We start from the raw sequence: 18,427 nt of genomic DNA on the forward strand, positions 1-18,427 counted from the left end.
GCTGTGTGGCTTTGGCAGCCAGGGCAGGACCCAGGTGCCAGGGGAGGAGGTGCCAGAGCCATGGGACACGTTACCATGCGTTCATGCTGATGTAAACTGTTGAAGCCACTGGACTGCGGGAGCGGGGACGAGGAGCTGCCCAGCATGGCACCGTAACTCGACTGGCTCATGGCACCCGGGGAACTCCACAGGTCAGGCGAGTTATGGAGTCCATCTGCAAAGAACCCAGAGCTGAGTGGGGCAGGGACACCGGCAGGCAGCCCCCAGCCCCCGGGGGGACACAAATCAGCCCTGGCTGAGGGGCTGGGACTGTCCCCAGCATGTCCTGCCTGTGCTGAGCATCACCCACTGAGCAAATCAGGACAAACTCTCTGGGACAGGGACAGGGACAGGAGCCCAGGGAACGGCTGGAGCTGGGTCAGGGCTGGGCATGGAGCTCAGGGAAAGGTTCTTCCCCCCGAGGCTGCTGGGCACTGCCCAGGCTCCCCAGGGAATGGGCCCGGCCCCGAGGCTGCCAGAGCTGCAGGAGCGTTTGGACAGCGCTCTCAGGGATGCCCAGGCTGGGGTTGTTGGGGTGTCTGTGCAGGGCCAGGGGCTGCACTGATGATCCCTGAGGGCCCCTTCCAGCTCAGGAAATTCCAGGATTCCATGATTTTGGGACTGCAGTGTCTCTCACACACTCCTGCCCTGAGCCCCCTCCATATTGCAATCCCTCCCATGGCCCATAACGGGCAAAGCTGCCCCTGCTCTGAGGAATAACTCACCTGTCATATAAAAGGCTCCAGGATACACAGTGCTGGGAGGTTTCGAGGGAGTATATCCAGCTGGATCCCTGCTGTAGTCATCACCTGAGTTGGATGGATACACCTGTGGGGCAGGAAAGGGGTTGAAGAGAAGGGCTTGGTGACTCCACGGCCCCACATCCTCACCATGGCTGCCCCCAACCCTGCACAGCTTAAACTTCAAACCTCAAACTTCAGCAGTGTTTGACCACCTCTCCCACCACAACAGAGCAGCAAGTGCTTCACTCAACTGACCTTTCAAGGGCCTGGAGGGCCAGGACCCAGGGAATGGCTTCCCAGTGCCAGAGGGCAGGGCTGGATGGGATCTTGGGCAGGAATTGTTCCCTGGGAGGGTGGGCAGGCCCTGGCCCAGGGTGCCCAGAGCAGCTGGGGCTGCCCCTGGATCCCTGGAAGTGTCCAAGGCCAGGCTGGACATTGGGGCTGGGAGCAGCCTGGGACAGTGGGAGGTGTCCCTGCCCATGGCAGGGGGTGGCACAGGGGACAGGGGACAGAGGAGAGGGCACAGGGCACAGGGGGCAGAGGAGAGGGCACAGAGGACAGGGCAGAGGGCACAGGGCTCCTCTGTGTTCCTGTCACCCTCTGTGGTCCCCAGAACCTGCCCGGCTCCAGCAGAAGTTTCGACTCCGCTCCAGTTCCGTTTTCCATGGTTATAACTTGTTCTGGGTAACCACAAAAGCCACCACTGCTGCAGTGACCCCACACCAGGGGGACGGGCTGGGCGGGGGCAGCGGGCACCTCAGGACCCCCCTGTGCCAACCCTGCCCTGTGCCAGGCTCCCGAGCACAGCCCCTGCTCCAAGCCCACAGGGAAACCAGGCTGAAAGGAAACTGAGGCACGGGGGGGCTGAGCAGCCCCTCACAGGCATTGTCACAGGGGAGGGGACGACTCTCAGACAGCCCTTGGACAGCTCCTGGGACAGATTTCTGCAGCACTGCTCAGCTCTGTGATTTAACAGAACATTAAGCAGAAGAAAAAGCTTTTCCTTCCCTTCTAAATTAACCAAACCCATCCTAGAAAGCCCTGACCGAAAATCAGCTTCTGCCAGGACAAAAACAGACTTTTCTTTTTTTAAAGCAGAAATTCAACACGCAAAGAAACCGAAACGGCATTCAAAGAAACTGAAATAGCACTCAGAATGATGTGAGAACTTTTGTCACAGCTTATTTTCATCCCCTTTGATTCATTCTGAAACCGATAATCATTTTTTTTGAATCCAGCTGAAAGCAGAGGTGGGGCAGGGGCTGGGCTCTGCCTGGCACACACGGTTCTCTTTGGGAAGGAAACTTGCCTGAGTTTCTTTTTCCCCACAGCCAGCTGCTCCCTTCCAGCCCTGGTCCTCACCAGCAAAAAGGGGCAAAATTGATGGTGGGAAATAAAAGTCAGAATCAGAGAATCCTTAAGGTTGGAAGAGACCTTTAAGATCAAGTCCAACATCAAAGCAGCAGCACCACCACCACGGTCACCACTAACCCCTGTCCTCAAGTGCCACATCCACACGTTTTTAGAACAATTCCAGGATGGTGACTCCACCATGGCCCTGGGCAGCCGCTGCCAGGCTTCTTCTTGTTTAAAAACACTACCCCAAAGCCCCCCCAGAAATCCAACAAGGGACAACGGAGCTGGGAAGGGGCTGGAGCCCCAGGAGCGGCTGAGGGAGCTGGGAAAGGGGCTCAGCCTGGAGCAAAGGAGGCTCAGGGGGGACCTTGTGGCTCTGCACAAGTCCCTGACAGGAGGGGGCAGCCGGGGGGGTCGGGCTCTGCTCGCAGGGAACAGGGACAGGAGGAGAGGGAACGGCCTCAGGCTGGGCCAGGGGAGGTTTGGGCTGGATATTGGGAAAATTTCTTCATGGAAAGGGCTGTCAGGCACTGGAAGGGGCTGCCCAGGGCAGTGGTGGAGTCACCACCCCTGGAAGTGTTCAAACAATGTGTGAATGTGGCACGTGGGGACGTGGGTCAGTGGTGGCCTTGGCAGTGCTGGGGAACAGTTGGACTCTGTGACCTTTAGAGGGCTTTTCCAACCTTAATGACTCTGTGATTCTACAGGGAGCTTGTAAAATAAAGACAAAAAAAAAAAAAAGAGAGAGGGGGAAGGGCAAATCCTGACACACTGGCAGCTGCCCTTTGTGCCTCGCTCAAAAAAGAGAATTCCAGGCCCTGGTCCAGGCTGCTGCCGGGTGCTGTGGGCAGAGGGAGCCACGCGTGGGCTGGGGGGGGATGGGGGAGGCAGCGGAGAACGGGAATCCAGCAAATTGACTTTTCCTATAATTTGATTAAATAGCGGGAGCCGGGACAGGGAATGGAGTGCAGCACGTCTGAGAGCCCCGCGCCATCTGGCAGGGGCTGGCTCGGGGCCAGGCGCCCGGCAGCTGCACCAACAGCCAAGCCAGGAACCCACCGAGAAAACAAGGGGGGTAAAATCGCAGCGATGGAGGGACCAGGGGTGCGAAGCAGAGCAGGGGGGAGGGAGTTCACCTTGCCGTGTATCCACCCTGCTCCACCACCCCCGCAACATCTCCTGCTGGATCCTGGGGGCCAAGTTTCACCACAATCCTGGCCCTGACCCCTTCTGATTTTCCCTTTTGCTGCCCAGCGCAGGGGAGGCTGTGAAAAGCCAGCTCCATCCTTCTCTGCACGGAGCCGTGTGCGGGGCCGGGCCGGGCGCTGCAGGCAGCTGGAAATGAGGGCCAGGCCCGTTCCCCAGCCCGTTCCCCAGCCCGGCCCCAGCCCTGCCCCAGCCCTCACGCCGCCGCCGGCCTCGGGGACCTCCAGGTGAGGTCATTTCCTCCGCTTAAAATCTGCCAGCGCGGCCGGTGAGAGCCGCTCCAACAGCCCCAGCGCTGGGATTCGCAGCGCTTTGTGGTCTTGGGTTGTTTTCTCCTCCCTGTTTTTCTTGCTTAAATGCAGGAGCTGGGGTGGGACTTTGGGCAGACTGAGGCTAAACAGAGCAGTGACCAGACTGAGAATGCACAGCCTGAAACAGCTCCCAGGCACTGAACTCACTGTGGCAACAAAACCCTGCAGGAACCGACTTGCACAAAATCCCTGCCTGGGTTCCTCTGGCGCCGACGCCGATGTGGGGCCACGTCCAGCCCTGGATCCTGTGCCCAGACACAGCAGCCCACGGCCAGGAGCTCTTGAGCTGCAGGAAGACTCCCAGGGGCTCCATGCCCTGAGGGCAGCCCCAACCCAGCACCTACTGCGTAGAATTGTGGAATGGTTTGGGTTCAGAGGGACCTTGAAGCCCATCCAGTGTCACCCCTGCCAGGGCAGGAACACCTTCCACTGTCCCAGAGTGCTCCAGTCTCGTCCAACCTGGCCTTGGGCACTGCCAGGGATCCAGGGGCAGCCCCAGCTGCTCTGGGCACCCTGGGCCAGGGCCTGCCCACCCTCCCAGGGAACAATTCCTGCCCAAGATCCCATCCAGCCCTGCCCTCTGGCACTGGGAAGCCATTCCCTGGGTCCTGGCCCTCCATGCCTTGTCCCCAGTCCCTCTGCAGCTCTCCTGGAGCCCCTTTAGGCCCTGCAAGGGGCTCTGAGCTCTCCCTGAAGCCTTCTCCTCTCCAGGTGAGCACCTGCAGCTCTCCCAGCCTGGCTCCAGAGCAGAGGAGCTCCAGCCCTTGGAGCATCTCCGTGGCCTCCTCGGGACAAAAGCCCTCAGCCCAAAGGCCCTGGGTTCCCAGTGCAGGCACCTCTGTGCCTGTCCCTGCCTGGCATCGCTGCTCACAGCCCCTGCACCCCCTCACGCTGCTGGTGCCTCTCGGTGCCTTTGGCATCACTCCCTGCTCACCCACCCACCCTCAGCTCCTGCAGCCGCTGACCTCGGCGAGTTTTCAAAGCAGCTCGGGAATTACAGATTAAAGCACTTCATTTTAATAAGATGCTGATTAACCTATTTATTTTGCACGGGGTCCAGCGATAACACGGGGCGGGCTCCTGCATGGGCGAGTCAGACAAGAAAGAGCCTTTGATCCGCTGCCTTTGAGGCCACTCCTTCTGCTTCACACTTCTCCTGCCGCCTCAGCACGGATCTGTCTCCCCAGGTGTGGAAGTTCAAAAACAAACCAGGAAGCCGGAGCTCCCAGCACAGGGAGGGTGAGAGAAAGAGGCAAGAACCAGCCCATGCTCTGGAAATTGGAGCTCTGGCATCAAGGGGCAGCCGAGGCAACAGCCAGGGCAAAGAGGGAGATTTAGGCTGGATGTTGGGGAAAAAATCCTCCCTGTGAGGGTGGGCAGGCCCTGGCACTGGGTGCCCAGAGCAGCTGGGGCTGCTCCTGGATCCCTGGCAGTGCCCAAGGCCAGGCTGGACATTGGGGCTTGGAGGAATCTGGGACAGTGGGAGGTGTCCCTGCCCATGGCAGGGATGGCACTGGATGGGCTTTGAGGCCCCTTCCAACCCAAACCATTCCATGATCCTATGAAAGGCTGTGCAGGTGTCACTCAGACACGGGGAAGGGGCTGAGCTGTGGCAAATGCCAAGCAGCCCCTCCTGTGGGAATCAGGGCCCTCCAGGGCTCTGCCAGCAGGACGGGCCAAGCCCCAGCACTTTGAAATCCGAGGCCAATAAAGGCCATTTGTCGGGGGCGATGTTTTCCCCACATGTCGACTGGGGTTTAACACTCCCAAATTTCACGCAGAAACTCGAGGCAGCGACATGGATTGTGACTCGAGCAGGTTTTCCCTGTAAAAACACAGACTCTTGGTGCAACTGGAGCTGGTTTCTGCCTCACACGGATCCACACAGACCCTCCAACACCCCCAGGTCGGCGAGCCCAACCTGGCAAGCCCTCGGTACCCTCCTCTCCCTCTATCCTCCAAACCCAGCACCTCGGGGTCCAATTCCAAAGGCAGAGCCTGTGCTGGAGGTTACAGCTCTGCTCGAGTGGTCAGGGAATGCCACAGCACGGGGTTTCCCCCATGGATGGGGTGTTCCCTGGGAATGGGAGAGAGTCACAGCAGCTTTGGCAGGGAGTGAGGGCACATCCTCAGCACAGCCCTGGTCTGGGGACAGAGCCCAATGGGACAGAGCTCAATGGGACAGCACCGTCCCCCTCCAAGCACGCAAACATTCCAGCCAGGAATGCAGCCCCGGCCGCCAGACAGCTCCAGTGTTCCTGCAGGAACCCTCCAGCCCGCCCCAATTAGCTTTCCTGGAGATCCCATTACTCCCAGCCACAAAGACATTGTTCAGTTCACTCCCCGAACAGCCGCGGGAGCGGGGACAGCGTATTCCTGCAGGCTGCTCAGCTTTCCTGCAAAGCAGCGCACACCTGGAGCGGGCTCAGCTGCCTGCCCCCGGCACAACTGCGCCGCTTCCCCTTCCCCTGCTGCAGGACACCCGAGCCCCGGGCTCGCCTTTCACTCTCGACACGACGTCAAACCCAGCCCAGGCTGCGGGGCACGAGGCCACGGCCCCGGGCTTCTTCCCCACCCAGCTCTCCCAAAGCTTCCCCGTTCTCCCAAACGGGAAACCCTTCCCCGTCCCGCTAAAAGCTCAGCCCTCGATGTTTGGGGTTGCAGCGCTGTGGCACAGGGAGCAGGGATGGCTCCCAGGGGATAGGGAAACGGGGAAGGAGCTGCTGCCACTTACCGAGGAGGGGAGTCCAGGAGGCACCTTCCGAACCTTTTTGGGCTGTCCATCTGTGTTAGAGAAGAGAGGATCTGAGTTTTCAGAGGGGTTACAGGGAGGGGAAAACGAGCTGCAGCAAAAGTCTCCGGGGTTGGAAACTGCAGGTACTGACAGGGCTGAGATCCCAAATGTCCCATGGCCAAGGAAGCATCAACAGTGAAAATGTCCAAGGATGAGCCCCTCCAAATCTCGTCTGCACCTTTTGGGGGCAGGTTTCACAGCCACACAGAGATCCCAGGACAGCAAGGGCTTGTTGGGAGAGACTGAGCCCATAAATGTAATAACATTTAATGTTATAACCCCTCATTGGGGTTTTTTGGGAAACACTTTAACTTGAAGTGGGTTTGCAGAGAGAGGATGCAGAAAGGGAACACGTGTAGGGCTGGGCTGTATTTTCATTTGCTCCCTATACAGGGATATACTTGGGAAAGCTTCACTGCTGCAGGAGGCAGGGATGTGCTTCCCAGGGACAGACCCCAGCCCATCCCTCCCGTTCCAGCTCTGGAGGGGGACGCAGTGTCCTGGGGGAAGGGGACAATTCAGGGAGGTGGTAGGGAAACACCCAGGAGTGGCTCAAGGGGAAGCACAGGCTAAATTTTTTTAGAATTCAATTTTTCCTAATTATTATTTTTATGACTATTTTAATTATTTTTTTCATAATTATTCTTTATTATTTTTCATAATTAAGGAAAGCCCTGGCTGGGGGGTGCAGGGTGCTAACAACAGCAACCTGCCAAGCCAGGGACTCAGCTGGGATGTACCTCCAGAGCAGGAATTCACCCCACAGAATGCTAAAGAATCATTTTCCAGGCTGAAGTGGCAGCACCACAGTAGGTGCCTTTTTCTGAAAAGCACTGAAAAATGCACCCATCACTGGGTCACTTCTGGTTTCACTTGTTGGGGAAAGCCCGAAATAGCAGCAGGAAAGTGGCTCTGGAGGCTGCAGGGGGAACTGTGACGAGAAACACAAGTTCTGGGGAAGTGGAGCTTGTCTTCCCTCCGAAGCTAAACTCACACCTGACCCCAGCCTGTGGTAAAAGTTACTCCCAGGTCGATCCAGACATGGGCAAGTCCTGCTTGGGAACCCCGGAGCAGGCAGGGAGAGCTCCTGGAGCAAACATTCCCTGAGTCCCAGGGCACAGTGCCCGGACCTCCTGCTGCCTCCTACGCCCTGCTCCTGCCAGTCCTGCCCGCTGCAGCTCCAGGAGGGTCACCAGCCACGGAAACAGCCTCCGAGGCAGCCCAAGGTTTTCCAGGAAGGACGAGTGATGTGCAGTGTGGCTGGAGGTGTTTTTAGAAGAACCTCAAGCTTTGCTGCTTTCAGCTAATCTGGCATTTTCCAGAAAGAGGGAAACTGCACCTGCCTCTGAGCACCCCTTTGTTGAAGTTAGATATCTCTACATAGATAAGAGGTATTTATATGCATTCCCTCCCCAACAAAGAGCAAATGCCAAATTCATGCCAGGTGCACCTATGGCAACATCAGTCCCTCGTTCCCAACATCAACGCCCGCATTCCCAGCATCAGCTCCTCATTCCCAAAGGCAGATCTGACAAGGGCACCTGCCCAGGTGACAACCCTGCGGCGTGGTGGCACCCGGGGGACACGCAGCCACTCACCTATGCTGCTCTCAGCACCTCTCCTGCGAGGATTGTTGGGGTAAGAAAAATACTGAGACCCCCCTTTGCCCCCAGTGGGGGACAGCGTGCTGGGGCTGGCGATTCCCATCTCGCTGGGCAGGAAACCGGGCTGCAAACAAGGAGAGAGAAAAGCCCTTCCATGGAATTACACTGGAAAACGACTCGCTGGGAGAGAACAGAGCTGCTTTGAGTCACCTTCACACCAATTCAGCTGAGGGGAAAAATAAACACGAGCCAAGGGGCCAGGAGGGAAAGCAAATCCGTAAATATGGGGGTGGAGGTGGGGGAATAGGTGTGGGGGAACAAAAGGGGCTTTCAACTTGTGCTTTCCTGCTGGACCCCAGTGAGGAACCTCTGCAAACCAGGGATGCAAACCAGCAGGTGCCATGTGGGGGGAACAGCGTGGTCCCATGGTCACCTTGATGTCCAGGAGGGCAGGATGAGCCCCACGTCACCAGCCCACGTCGTGACCAGAGCCCTGGAACGGTGCTGCCACTGCCCAGGGTGGTTTTCTCCTGAGTTTTATCAGGGAAAAGCCAAATCCCTCTTTCTAAAGCCAGGAAACTCCTCCCTCGTGTTTATCCCGGCTGACCTTGGGCACGTTGGGAAGCAGCGGAGCCGGGGGAGCCGGAGCCCGGGGTGCTCCCTCCTGGGACGGAGCCTCTCCTCCAGCACTGCCCCTCTCAGCTCGGAGGAAGTTCAGTGTATTTACATGGAATTGCACCGGGCTGGCAAAGGGCCCTGAAGGCCCAAAAGCTCAGTTTTGACCCATCTTCCGAGGGCAACACATGGAAATAAAGGAGGATTTCAGGCTTTTGAGAAACTGGAAAGAAAAATCTTTGCTTCCAAACTCCATCTCTTCCAGAAAGGGGTCAGGGAGGGAAAGAGGAGCTTGTGTGTTCACAGCTGGTGACATTCCTGCAATCTGTTCCACTGCTCAGGTTTCCTTCGCTCCAGACCCGCTCCATGCCCGGCCAAGGAAAGCACCCGGAGGGACCCCGGGAGCTGCTGCCCTGCTCCTCCTGCAGGCAGGGGAGGCACTGGGATTTTGAGGCAATTTCCCAGAGAAAGGGGTTTTCTTCCCATTTCCTCTCCCTGGGGATGCCCCAAGAGATGGTTCAGGGTTAAACAAGGGGGAAGCCGCAGCTCTGCCCCAGAGCAGGGCATTTTTGGGGAAGAACCTGATCCCCATCCAGGGCATCTCCACCAGACAATTCTTCATCTTTTCGAAAACAAACAAAAAAAAAGTCAACCCTCCTCACTCCCCCAAACTGGAGCCAGAAGCAACAACTGCTCTGGGGGCCACAGGCTCTGCTGGCCTCCCCCCACCCCCACAAGGGGGTTTTGTCTCCTCTCTGCATCAAGTGGGATTTGCCACCTGATCCCGAGCCCTGTGCCCGCCTCTCCCGGGGCCTCTCCCGGCCATTTGCCCCCCCATTTCTGTTACCTTATATTCCCCCTCCTCCACGAAAGCCCAGCAAAAGCACCACATCCAAAAGCAACACTTGGCACCGGGCCCGGTTTTCTTTGAGCAGCTTCAGTGGTAAATGAAATCCACTCTGGCACAGCCAGCACAGCTGCTCCAGCAAAGGAAACATCCTCACTTCAGAGAGGAGGAAATTATGACAAATTTGTGTAAAATTAAAACATGTAATATGTGTGTGTGTACATGGATAAAACAAAAGTTGTCCGGCCAAAACTCCTCCCTTGGCTCCGGTGCTGGGACTGCTTCCCCAGGACCACGCTGGGCACTGAGGGGGCACTTGGAGCCACACATCAAAGGGAGGTGCTTGCTCCTTCCCAAAAAGCTATTTCTGGATGCTGGTGGCAGCAGGGAAGGTTATCTAGGGCTGCTCCACTGCGCTCCGGGCTCGGATTGACGCCTGTGGTATTCCCCACAGGAAGCAAAGTTGTTCCCCCCAGCACAGCCCCGGGGTTCACGTGGGGTGACCCAACGGGGCCGGGCTGTGTCTGCAAGAGGTGGCTCTGCTGTGCCAGGTCCCCTCCTGGACTGTGGAGATCATGGAACCCCAGAGTGGTCTGGGTTGGGAGGGACCTCAAAGCCCATCCAGTGCCACCCCTGCCATGGGCAGGGACACCTCCCACTGTCCCAGGCTGCTCCAAGCCCCAATGTCCAGCCTGGCCTTGGACACTGCCAGGGATCCAGGGGCAGCCCCAGCTGCTCTGGGCACCCTGGGCCAGGGCCTGCCCACCCTCCCAGGGAACAATTCCTGCCCAAGATCCCATCCAGCCCTGCCCTCTGGCACTGGGAAGCCATTCCCTGGGTCCTGGCCCTCCGTGCCTTGTCCCCAGTCCCTCTGCAGCTCTCCTGGAGCCCCTTTAGGCCCTGCAAGGGGCTCGGAGCTCTCCCTGGAGCCTTCTCCTCTCCAGGTGAGCACCTGCAGCTCTCCCAGCCTGGCTCCAGAGCAGAGGGGCTCCAGCCCTTGGGGCATCTCCGTGGCCTCCTCTGGAGTGGCTCTAGCAGCTCCACGTCCTGATGCTGGGCCCCAGAGCTGCACAGAGAGCTCCTGCTGCAGGTCCCACATCTACAGCCTCACAATGAAGCCAAAGCTGCACTGGACAGTCACTGACAGGAGCCACCCCACAGAGCCTCCCTGCCCAGGGAACTGGGAGACACTGCTGGAGAGGGAGAGGGAAAGCCCAGGGCAGGCAGGGGAGGGGGAAGGAGCCTCCTGGAACGCTCCCCTGCCCACGGCCAGCCTGGCACAGGGAAGGTGTTGCTTGGATCTGACTCCCTGGAACTCCCCAGCGAGGCAGCATGGCTGGGTCACGGCTGATCAAACACAAACCAGGAGTAACAACAACAAAACCAGTGAGCCTGGAGAAGTTTGGGAAAGAAGCGAGAGGCTGCTACAACCAACATTTTCTAACCTCTGACAACTCTTTGGAGCCAGCAACACACACCAGCATGAACCCCCAACACTCCACAGAGGTTTTGGAGCAGAGCAGAGGCTTTCCAGGAGCCCGTGCACAGAGATGGGATGTAAATGCAGTCTGGTTTTCAGGACCAGACTCTCACTTTCAGGAGCCAGTAAATGAAGCAGAAAATCTCACTGCATTTTATCATTACCTGGTTTAGTCCTGGCATCCCTGTGTCTCTTCCAAACGTGGAGTATGAGGCTCTTTCACTGCTCTTCCCTGCAGAAGGAGAAGAGAAAAAACAAGGTTTGGGGTAAGAAGGAAGTGGAGGGGGTGGACAAATCCTGTTCCCATGAGGCAGCACCTCTGCCCTCCATGAAGGGACAGCCCTGAAAAGCTCCTGCTGAAACAGGAGCTGCTGGGAGAGCTGGTCCATAAACACCAAAAGCCCGGAGCTGCAGCAGCGCAGGGAAGTGCTTGTGGCCATGGAAACTGGCAGGGTCAGCCCCGAGCCAAAACCTCCCCGCAGACAGCGGAGACCCGGCCAGCTGCACTTGGCAGAGGCAGGGCCGGAGCAGACCAAGGGCCAGGACGAGTGACCAGACTGTGGGAGCGCTTTGAGACAACAGGAAATGCAATCCCAGCGCACGAGAGCTGAGCTCTGCCCCACACCGGGCACGGGGCACCTTCCTCCCCTCTCCTGCGGGAGATTCGACTTCCCAAAACCTGCGGGTTCCTCACAGCCGGGGCATCGCTGCCCGCTGGGATCGGTGTGGGAACAGCCCCGTGCCAGCAGTGCCCATGTGCCCCTGGGAACTTTAGAGAATTCCAGAGTGATTTGGGGAGAAGGGACCTTAAAACCCATCCAGTGCCACCCCTGCCATGGGCAGGGACACCTCCCACTGCCCCAGGCTGCTCCAAGCCCCAATGTCCAGCCTGGCCTTGGCCACTGCCAGGGATCCAGGAGCAGCCCCAGCTGCTCTGGGCACCCTGGGCCAGGGCCTGCCCACCCTCCCAGGGAACAATTCCTGCCCAAGATCCCATCCAGCCCTGCCCTCTGGCACTGGGAAGCCATTCCCCCTTGTCCTGGCACTCAGCATCAACAAGGGCTTCTCTCACACCCACCTCACCCTGCACACATGCAGCTGAAAATAAAGTTTTGAAGGGCCAAAAAAAAGGAGCCCAGCCCCCTGGTGGGATGTTCCCTCTCCAAAACATCCTGGCACTCTCCTGCCTCATGGTCACTGCCCTGGGCACAGCATGGCCTCAGCCAGCAGCACCCAGGGGTGCCAGGACAGCAAAGGACACAGGGCTGGGAGGAAGGGAATGGTTCTGTGCTGTGCCCAGAGCAGCTGCAGGCACAACAGTGTCCTTTGGGATTCTCTCCATCCCCCTAAAGCAAAGCCAGACACACTTCCAGTGGGAAACAGGCACTCCAGCAGCCCCCACCCCCAAACCCTTCCCGAAAAGGGGATCACAGATCACATCCTGCCTCCGGTCTGGCTTAGTGAGCAAAATTGGGAGGGGCAGGATTTTGCCAATCTGCTTAGCCTAAAGCCAGCCCTGAGGCCACTAAGATGCAGGTTAATGCACTGGGGCGACACAGGGGCTGGCAGGACCCTCCCCACACCACTAAGAGGTTTTGGGGAGCAGATGAAGAGGGGAGGGGAAACAAAATGCCTCAAACCAGACCCCTTGAAGCACAGGGCCAAGGGATCAGAGAATGCCTGAGTGCTTTGGGTTGGAAGGGGCATTAAAGCCCATCCAGTGCTACCCCTGCCATGGGCAGGGACACCTCCCACTGTCCCAGGCTGCTCCAAGCCCCAATGTCCAGCCTGGCCTGGGACACTGCCAGGGATCCAGGGGCAGCCCCAGCTGCTCTGGGCACCCTGTGCCAGATGGGGAGAGAGAGGACGCTGCTCATTTTGAAACCTTACCATGGAGGCCTTGAACTCAACCCAAATATTTTAGAGTGGATTCCCCCCGTACAACCCCCAAGCCCCAGAGCCCCACTCCTGATGGGAAGGTCCTGGCACGGTGCAGCCTCCCCCTCCCTCACCTCCAGCAACAGCCGGAGGCTCTGGGCGCTGCTGCCATTTCCTTTCAGAGGCTTAAACGTTAAGTAAACAAAGGTCAAAATGTCAGGGGATGGATCTCCTAAATGACCTAATTTCTAAAAGAGCTTAAGAGCTCGATCTGCCGCAGCAGCACCGGCCATGGGCACAAAGGACTCAGCAGGTTGTGGCATCAGGCAGCTCCTGATTGCTCCTAAAGCACAGGAGAGGCAGGGTAATGCCACGGGGGTTTGGCTGGACAGCAGCAGCCAGGTCTCCCGTCTGATAACACACTGCTGCTTCCACGTGTGACTGGCGTGGGGAATCATGGAATCCCAGGATGGTTTGGGTTTGAAGGGACCCTAAAGCTCATCCAGTTCCAGCCCTGCCATGGGCAGGGACACCTTCCACCATCCCAAGGTGCTCCAAACCCCGTCCAGCAGCCTCTGACATCACCTGAGAACTTGGGCTGAACCAGGGGGCCCCCAGATGTTTTTTGGAAGGGTGAAGGGACACTGGGCAATCCCCAACCATGCGATGTTTAACAGGGCAAGTGCTGGATCCTGCCCTGGGATGGGGCAGCCCTGGATGCAGGGACAGACTGGGAACGAGAGGCTGGAGAGCAGCGCCGTGGGAAGGGACCTGGGGGTCCTGGTTGGTCCAAGTTGGATCTGAGTCCCCGGTGTGTCCTGGCAGCCCAAAGGGCCACCGTGTCCTGGGGGGCACCAGGCCAGGGAGGGATTGTCCCGCTCTGCTCTGCACTGGGGCAGCCTCACCTCCAGTGCTGGGGGCACTCTGGGCACCACAAGATCAGAAGGGTCCAAAGCTGTTGGAGAGTGTCCAAAGGAGGGACACGGAGCTGGGGAAGGGTCTGAGGAGCGGCTGAGGGCACTTGGCTCGTTCAGCTGCAGCAGAGGAGACTGAGGGGAGGCTCCTGGGGGCTGCAGCTCCGCCCGAGGGGAGGCGGAGGGGCAGGGGCTGAGCTCTGCTCTGGGACAGGGACAGGAGCCCAGGGAACGGCTGGAGCTGGGTCAGGGCTGGGCATGGAGCTCAGGGAAAGGTTCTTCCCCCCGAGGCTGCTGGGCACTGCCCGGGCTCCCCAGGGAATGGGCCCGGCCCCGAGGCTGCCAGAGCTGCAGGAGCGTTTGGACAGCGCTCTCAGGGATGCCCAGGCTGGGGTTGTTGGGGTGTCTGGGCAGGGCCAGGGGCTGCACTGATGATCCCTGAGGGTCCCTTCCACCTCATGATTTTCCAGGATTCTCTGAACCCAGTGCCAGCTCTGCTCCAAACCCACAACCTTCCCTGGATGTCTCTCATTTCTCACTCAGCATCTGCTGCACCCTTGGGTCTGCAGGTGCCCCATGGGATGGGGGACACTGGGAAAGAGAGAGCAGCCCTGGCCAGCCCCAGCTCCTGCACCCTCCATCATCACATAACAAGGGAAAAAAACAGTAAAAACTCAGCAGAAGAAATTTTACATTCAATTGTCTATGAAAACAAGGCAGAAGAAAGAATGGCAAACTTTTCTGGATTGGAATGTACCTAAGCCTGCTGAGATTCAAAAGGTGCACAAGGAAAGGCTGAACCTGCCAGCAGAAGGAGCTGTTTCTGTGGGCAGGGAGATGGCACAGGTGGCAAACCCAGATCCACCCGTCACCCCCTGGCAGCCACAGCCCAGGGCACCAACCAGGAAAGGTGGCAAAGCCCCAGGAAGGAGGCAAGGACCAGGGTGAGAAAAAACCACCAGGAATCTCCCCAAACGCCATCTTGCCCCCAAGAGAATTACTGAAATCCTGCAGATGGGCATGGAGGGATCTTGTGGGAGGAGGAGGAGAAGATAGTGGGAATAAATCCCTTGGAGAGGAAGGGGGTTTCCTTTGGAAAGGATGTGAAGCACAGCAGAGGCACCTCGAGTCAGTGCCCCCAGACACTGGCTGAGAGCATTCAGCATTTCCAGCTCTTTCTGGCATCCCCCTCCCTGCCCTTCCCCCTGCCAGCTCCTTCTCCTGCCCCTCACCTGGCTGCCTCCAGCCCTGCGTAAGAAGCCCTTTCCAGCCTCTCTCCTCTCCCAGCATGTTCCCTCTTGCAGGATCTGGCTGTGTGGGGCTCTGGGAAGCCTCCCCCAGGCCCTGCCTTCACCCAGGGCTTTTCCAGAGAAACCCCCCACGCTGTGTGTGCGACTCCTCCCAACAGCACAGCTGCCCTGAGCTCGGGGGGAACAAGGTGGAAAAATAAAAACTGCTCTTCCCAGAGGTTCCCACCAGCTCTGGCAGTGTCAGGGGTTGGCTTTGGCACCCTGGATCATGGCAGCATCTCGCCTCCACCGCAGCAAACTGCTTTTAAATAAACTCATGGCTTTGCCATTTCTCTCACAGACCACAGAGTCAAGGAACAGCCCGAGCTGGAAGGGATCCACAGGGATCATCGAAGTCCAACTCCTGGCCTTGCACTTGACAGCCCGAGAAAAAGTATTAAAATGCTGCCTGCAAGTTTTTCCAGCACCCACTGGCAAAACCAGTGCCCCCACACCACCCCAGCCCCAGCACAGCCACCACCCACCGTGCACCTCCCCCAGCCCCACATTGCTAATTCCATTAGAATTCCATTAGAATTCCAGCCTAGGGGAAAAGGGGAGGCAAAACACAGCCAGGGATTAAAAACGGGGAGGAAAAAAAGAAGTTAAAAAACCAGGAGCAGCAACAAGCCCCTGATTAAACCCATTGTCCAGGAAGACCCCAATCTACAGGCGCTGACAATACCCACCCGATTAGGAACGCTGCTCTGAAAGGCAGCTAATTACTGAAATAATTACCAGAAAGAAATCTGTTATGGCTTATCAGTTTCCTCGCTGTTTAACCACCCCCCTCCCTGCCTGTCCCTACTGAAGATGAATGGTAAAATGTGAAATTGGTGACTTCAAACAGACAGAAAAGCCCTCCTCACTCTGCTGACCCTCTGGGACGAGCCGGTTTGTCACCGCGCTGTGTCCCAGCACCACCCCAGGACAGCCAGGGATGCTCCTGTCACCTCTCCCCACCCCAGGCTGGGAAGATCAGAACTCCCCAGGACATTCCCTGTCCTCCAGGAGTAGCACCAAAGGCTCAAAGCTGGAAAACTCAAGAGGAGGGAGCGATGGAGGGCTCAGACATTGGTTCTGCACCTGCTCACCTGGTTCAAAGAGCCCCCCCAGCAGCCGGGGATGCTTCTCATTCAGAGCACTGATGGTGTTTCCATCCAGGGGTTTACAATCATGGAATCCTGGAGTATCCTGAGCTGGAAGGGACCCTCAGGGATCATTGATCCAACCCCTGGCCCTGCACAGACACCCCAACAGCCCCAGCCTGGGCATCCCTGAGAGCGCTGTCCAAACGCTCCTGCAGCTCTGGCAGCCTCGGGGCCGGGCCCATTCCCTGGGGAGCCTGGGCAGTGCCCAGCAGCCTCAGGGGGAAGAACCTTTCCCTGAGCTCCATGCCCAGCCCTGACCCAGCTCCAGCCGTTCCCTGGGCTCCTGTCCCTGTCCCAGAGCAGAGCTCAGCCCCTGCCCCTCCGCCTCCCCTCGGGAGGAGCTGCAGCCCCCAGGAGCCTCCCCTCAGTCTCCTCTGCTGCAGCTGAACGAGCCAAGTGCCCTCAGCTGCTCCTCAGACCCTTCCCCAGCTCCGTGTCCCTCCTTTGGACACTTTCTAATTTATTTTCTTCTTCTTTTGACAAATTTATGTTATTCCATCCAGTGCAACACAGCCCAGAGCTCCCTGCCCAGTCAGTCCTGCAGAGAGCTCTGGTTTTCCCCATCACCTTGAGGAGCTGAAGCTGTGGCAGAGGGAAGTGACTGAAGATTCCCCTCATGCTGTCCCCTTAATGAGAGCAGGGAGGGCATCCCCCACAGCCCTGGGGGAGCCCTGGGTGGGGGGAGCACCCCCCAGGTGCTGTGCCAGTGCAGCCCCTCTGGGCTCCGTGCTGACGGTGCCTCCCAAAGCCAAGCTTTGCTCATCCAAAGAACATCCGTGAGCCCAAACTCAACTGCTGAACAGAAATCAGTGCTTTTCCCTTCAAACTGCTTTTGGATGAGGTGTGCACCCTGAGAGCCACAAGGTCACCACCCCAAGACTGGGCTGGATTGGGGTGAGGAGCAGTGACCATCCCTCTGGCTGCTGTTCCTGCTCTGGGGCCACTGCAGGGAACAACAGGGACTAAATCAGAGCTTTGTACTCGCCCAGCTCCACCCCAGGGGCTGCGCAGCCCCCTCCTCACTGCCCCTGGGACGGGGACCCTGGGCAGGGGAGGAGGGCTCAGGCTGGGGTGACACCAAAGGGCCCAACCAGGACAGGAGCAGGAGACAGGGATGCAGCTTGGAGGGGCTTTCAGGGATGTGCTGGCAGTGTCCTGCTCCCCCCAAACTCAGAGCTTTCCTTCTCTCCTGGGCCAGGCAAATCCCTCCAGCCCTGCCTTTCCCACGGAGTTTGCTGCTCATGGAGTTTGTGGCAGCAGCTCCCAGCGCAGGGACACGCTGGGCAGAGATCTGGATGGATACATTTCACTGCTCCCTTATCCAGAGGGCCACTCCACCCTGCAGCTTCCCAGCCTCTCTCCTTGCTCCCTGCTCCTGCCAGACCCCTCGGAGTGGTGACAGGGCTCCTGCAGGAGGGGGAGCACCGGCTGCACCCGGGATCCCCCTGGGGATCTCCAGAGCCCCAAAATGCCACCAGCCTGCAGGGACAGGGGAAGGCTCTGCCCTGGAAGGGATGTGACCCCTGCTTCAAAGCTCAGGCTGGCAGGAGCTCCTCAGCCCACCAAAGGCTGGTCAGAGCACAGCCTCCTTTTCCATGTGGAAAATTGAGGCCAAAAATCACCATTTGCTCTGTTTCTCCACCAAGTGCTGCCAGCCTGCGGTGTCCCTCTGCTGTGGGAAGGTGCCCGCTGTCCCTAAAGCCCATCCTCAGAGGATGGGGGGCTGCAGCCTGGCCCTGGGACATGCACAGACTCCAGGAACGCAGAATCCAGAGGGTGGGGGTCCCAGGAGGAGCCATCACCACCCTGACTGCTCAGAGCCTCAGTGCAGGAAGCCAACGCTGACTTTGGGGGGCCCTTTCAGCTCAGCCTCCCCCTCTCCTGGCCCAACCCACCACTGCCACCACAGAGCATCCACGCTGCTCCCAAAATGGTTCTTCCCGCAGGTCCTGATCCTCTTTGAAGAAACAGAGGTCGAACGGGAAAGAGATGAAAATGCTGAGAAGGGCTTAGATGTCTCAGACACCTTTCATTCATCAGCTACCACAACATGTTCATCCTCATCTGCTCCCTCCACCTCCTCAAATTTTAAAATTCCCTGGTTCCACTCAACCGCCCCATTAACATGAACTTCCCGCCCTGAGGGGCACCTTGCTGGCAGCCAGGGCCTGGCAAAGGGGACACATTTCCCAAACTCTCC

The 18,427-nt window shown here is 58.3% G+C and overlaps 1 protein-coding gene across 10 annotated transcripts in view; it reads right to left on the reverse strand.

The window, feature by feature from the left end:
- Window positions 1-18,427, reverse strand: part of TCF3 (transcription factor 3) — an 82,739-nt gene that overhangs the window by 18,554 nt on the left and 45,758 nt on the right. For 9 of the 10 annotated variants that reach the window (XM_048288029.1, XM_048288037.1, XM_048288034.1 and 6 more), the window contains exons 6-10: window positions 11,160-11,227; window positions 8,048-8,177; window positions 6,390-6,439; window positions 765-867; window positions 75-214 (exon numbers count right to left, since the gene is read on the reverse strand). In XM_048288029.1, coding sequence (XP_048143986.1) covers window positions 75-214; window positions 765-867; window positions 6,390-6,439; window positions 8,048-8,177; window positions 11,160-11,227 — 491 coding nt within the window. The remainder of the gene's footprint in view (window positions 1-74; window positions 215-764; window positions 868-6,389; window positions 6,440-8,047; window positions 8,178-11,159; window positions 11,228-18,427) is intronic. The other variant, XM_048288036.1, reaches the window with a different exon arrangement.

This window comes from Corvus hawaiiensis, chromosome 28, assembly GCF_020740725.1.
Source record: "Corvus hawaiiensis isolate bCorHaw1 chromosome 28, bCorHaw1.pri.cur, whole genome shotgun sequence".
Classification (NCBI taxonomy): domain Eukaryota; kingdom Metazoa; phylum Chordata; class Aves; order Passeriformes; family Corvidae; genus Corvus; species Corvus hawaiiensis.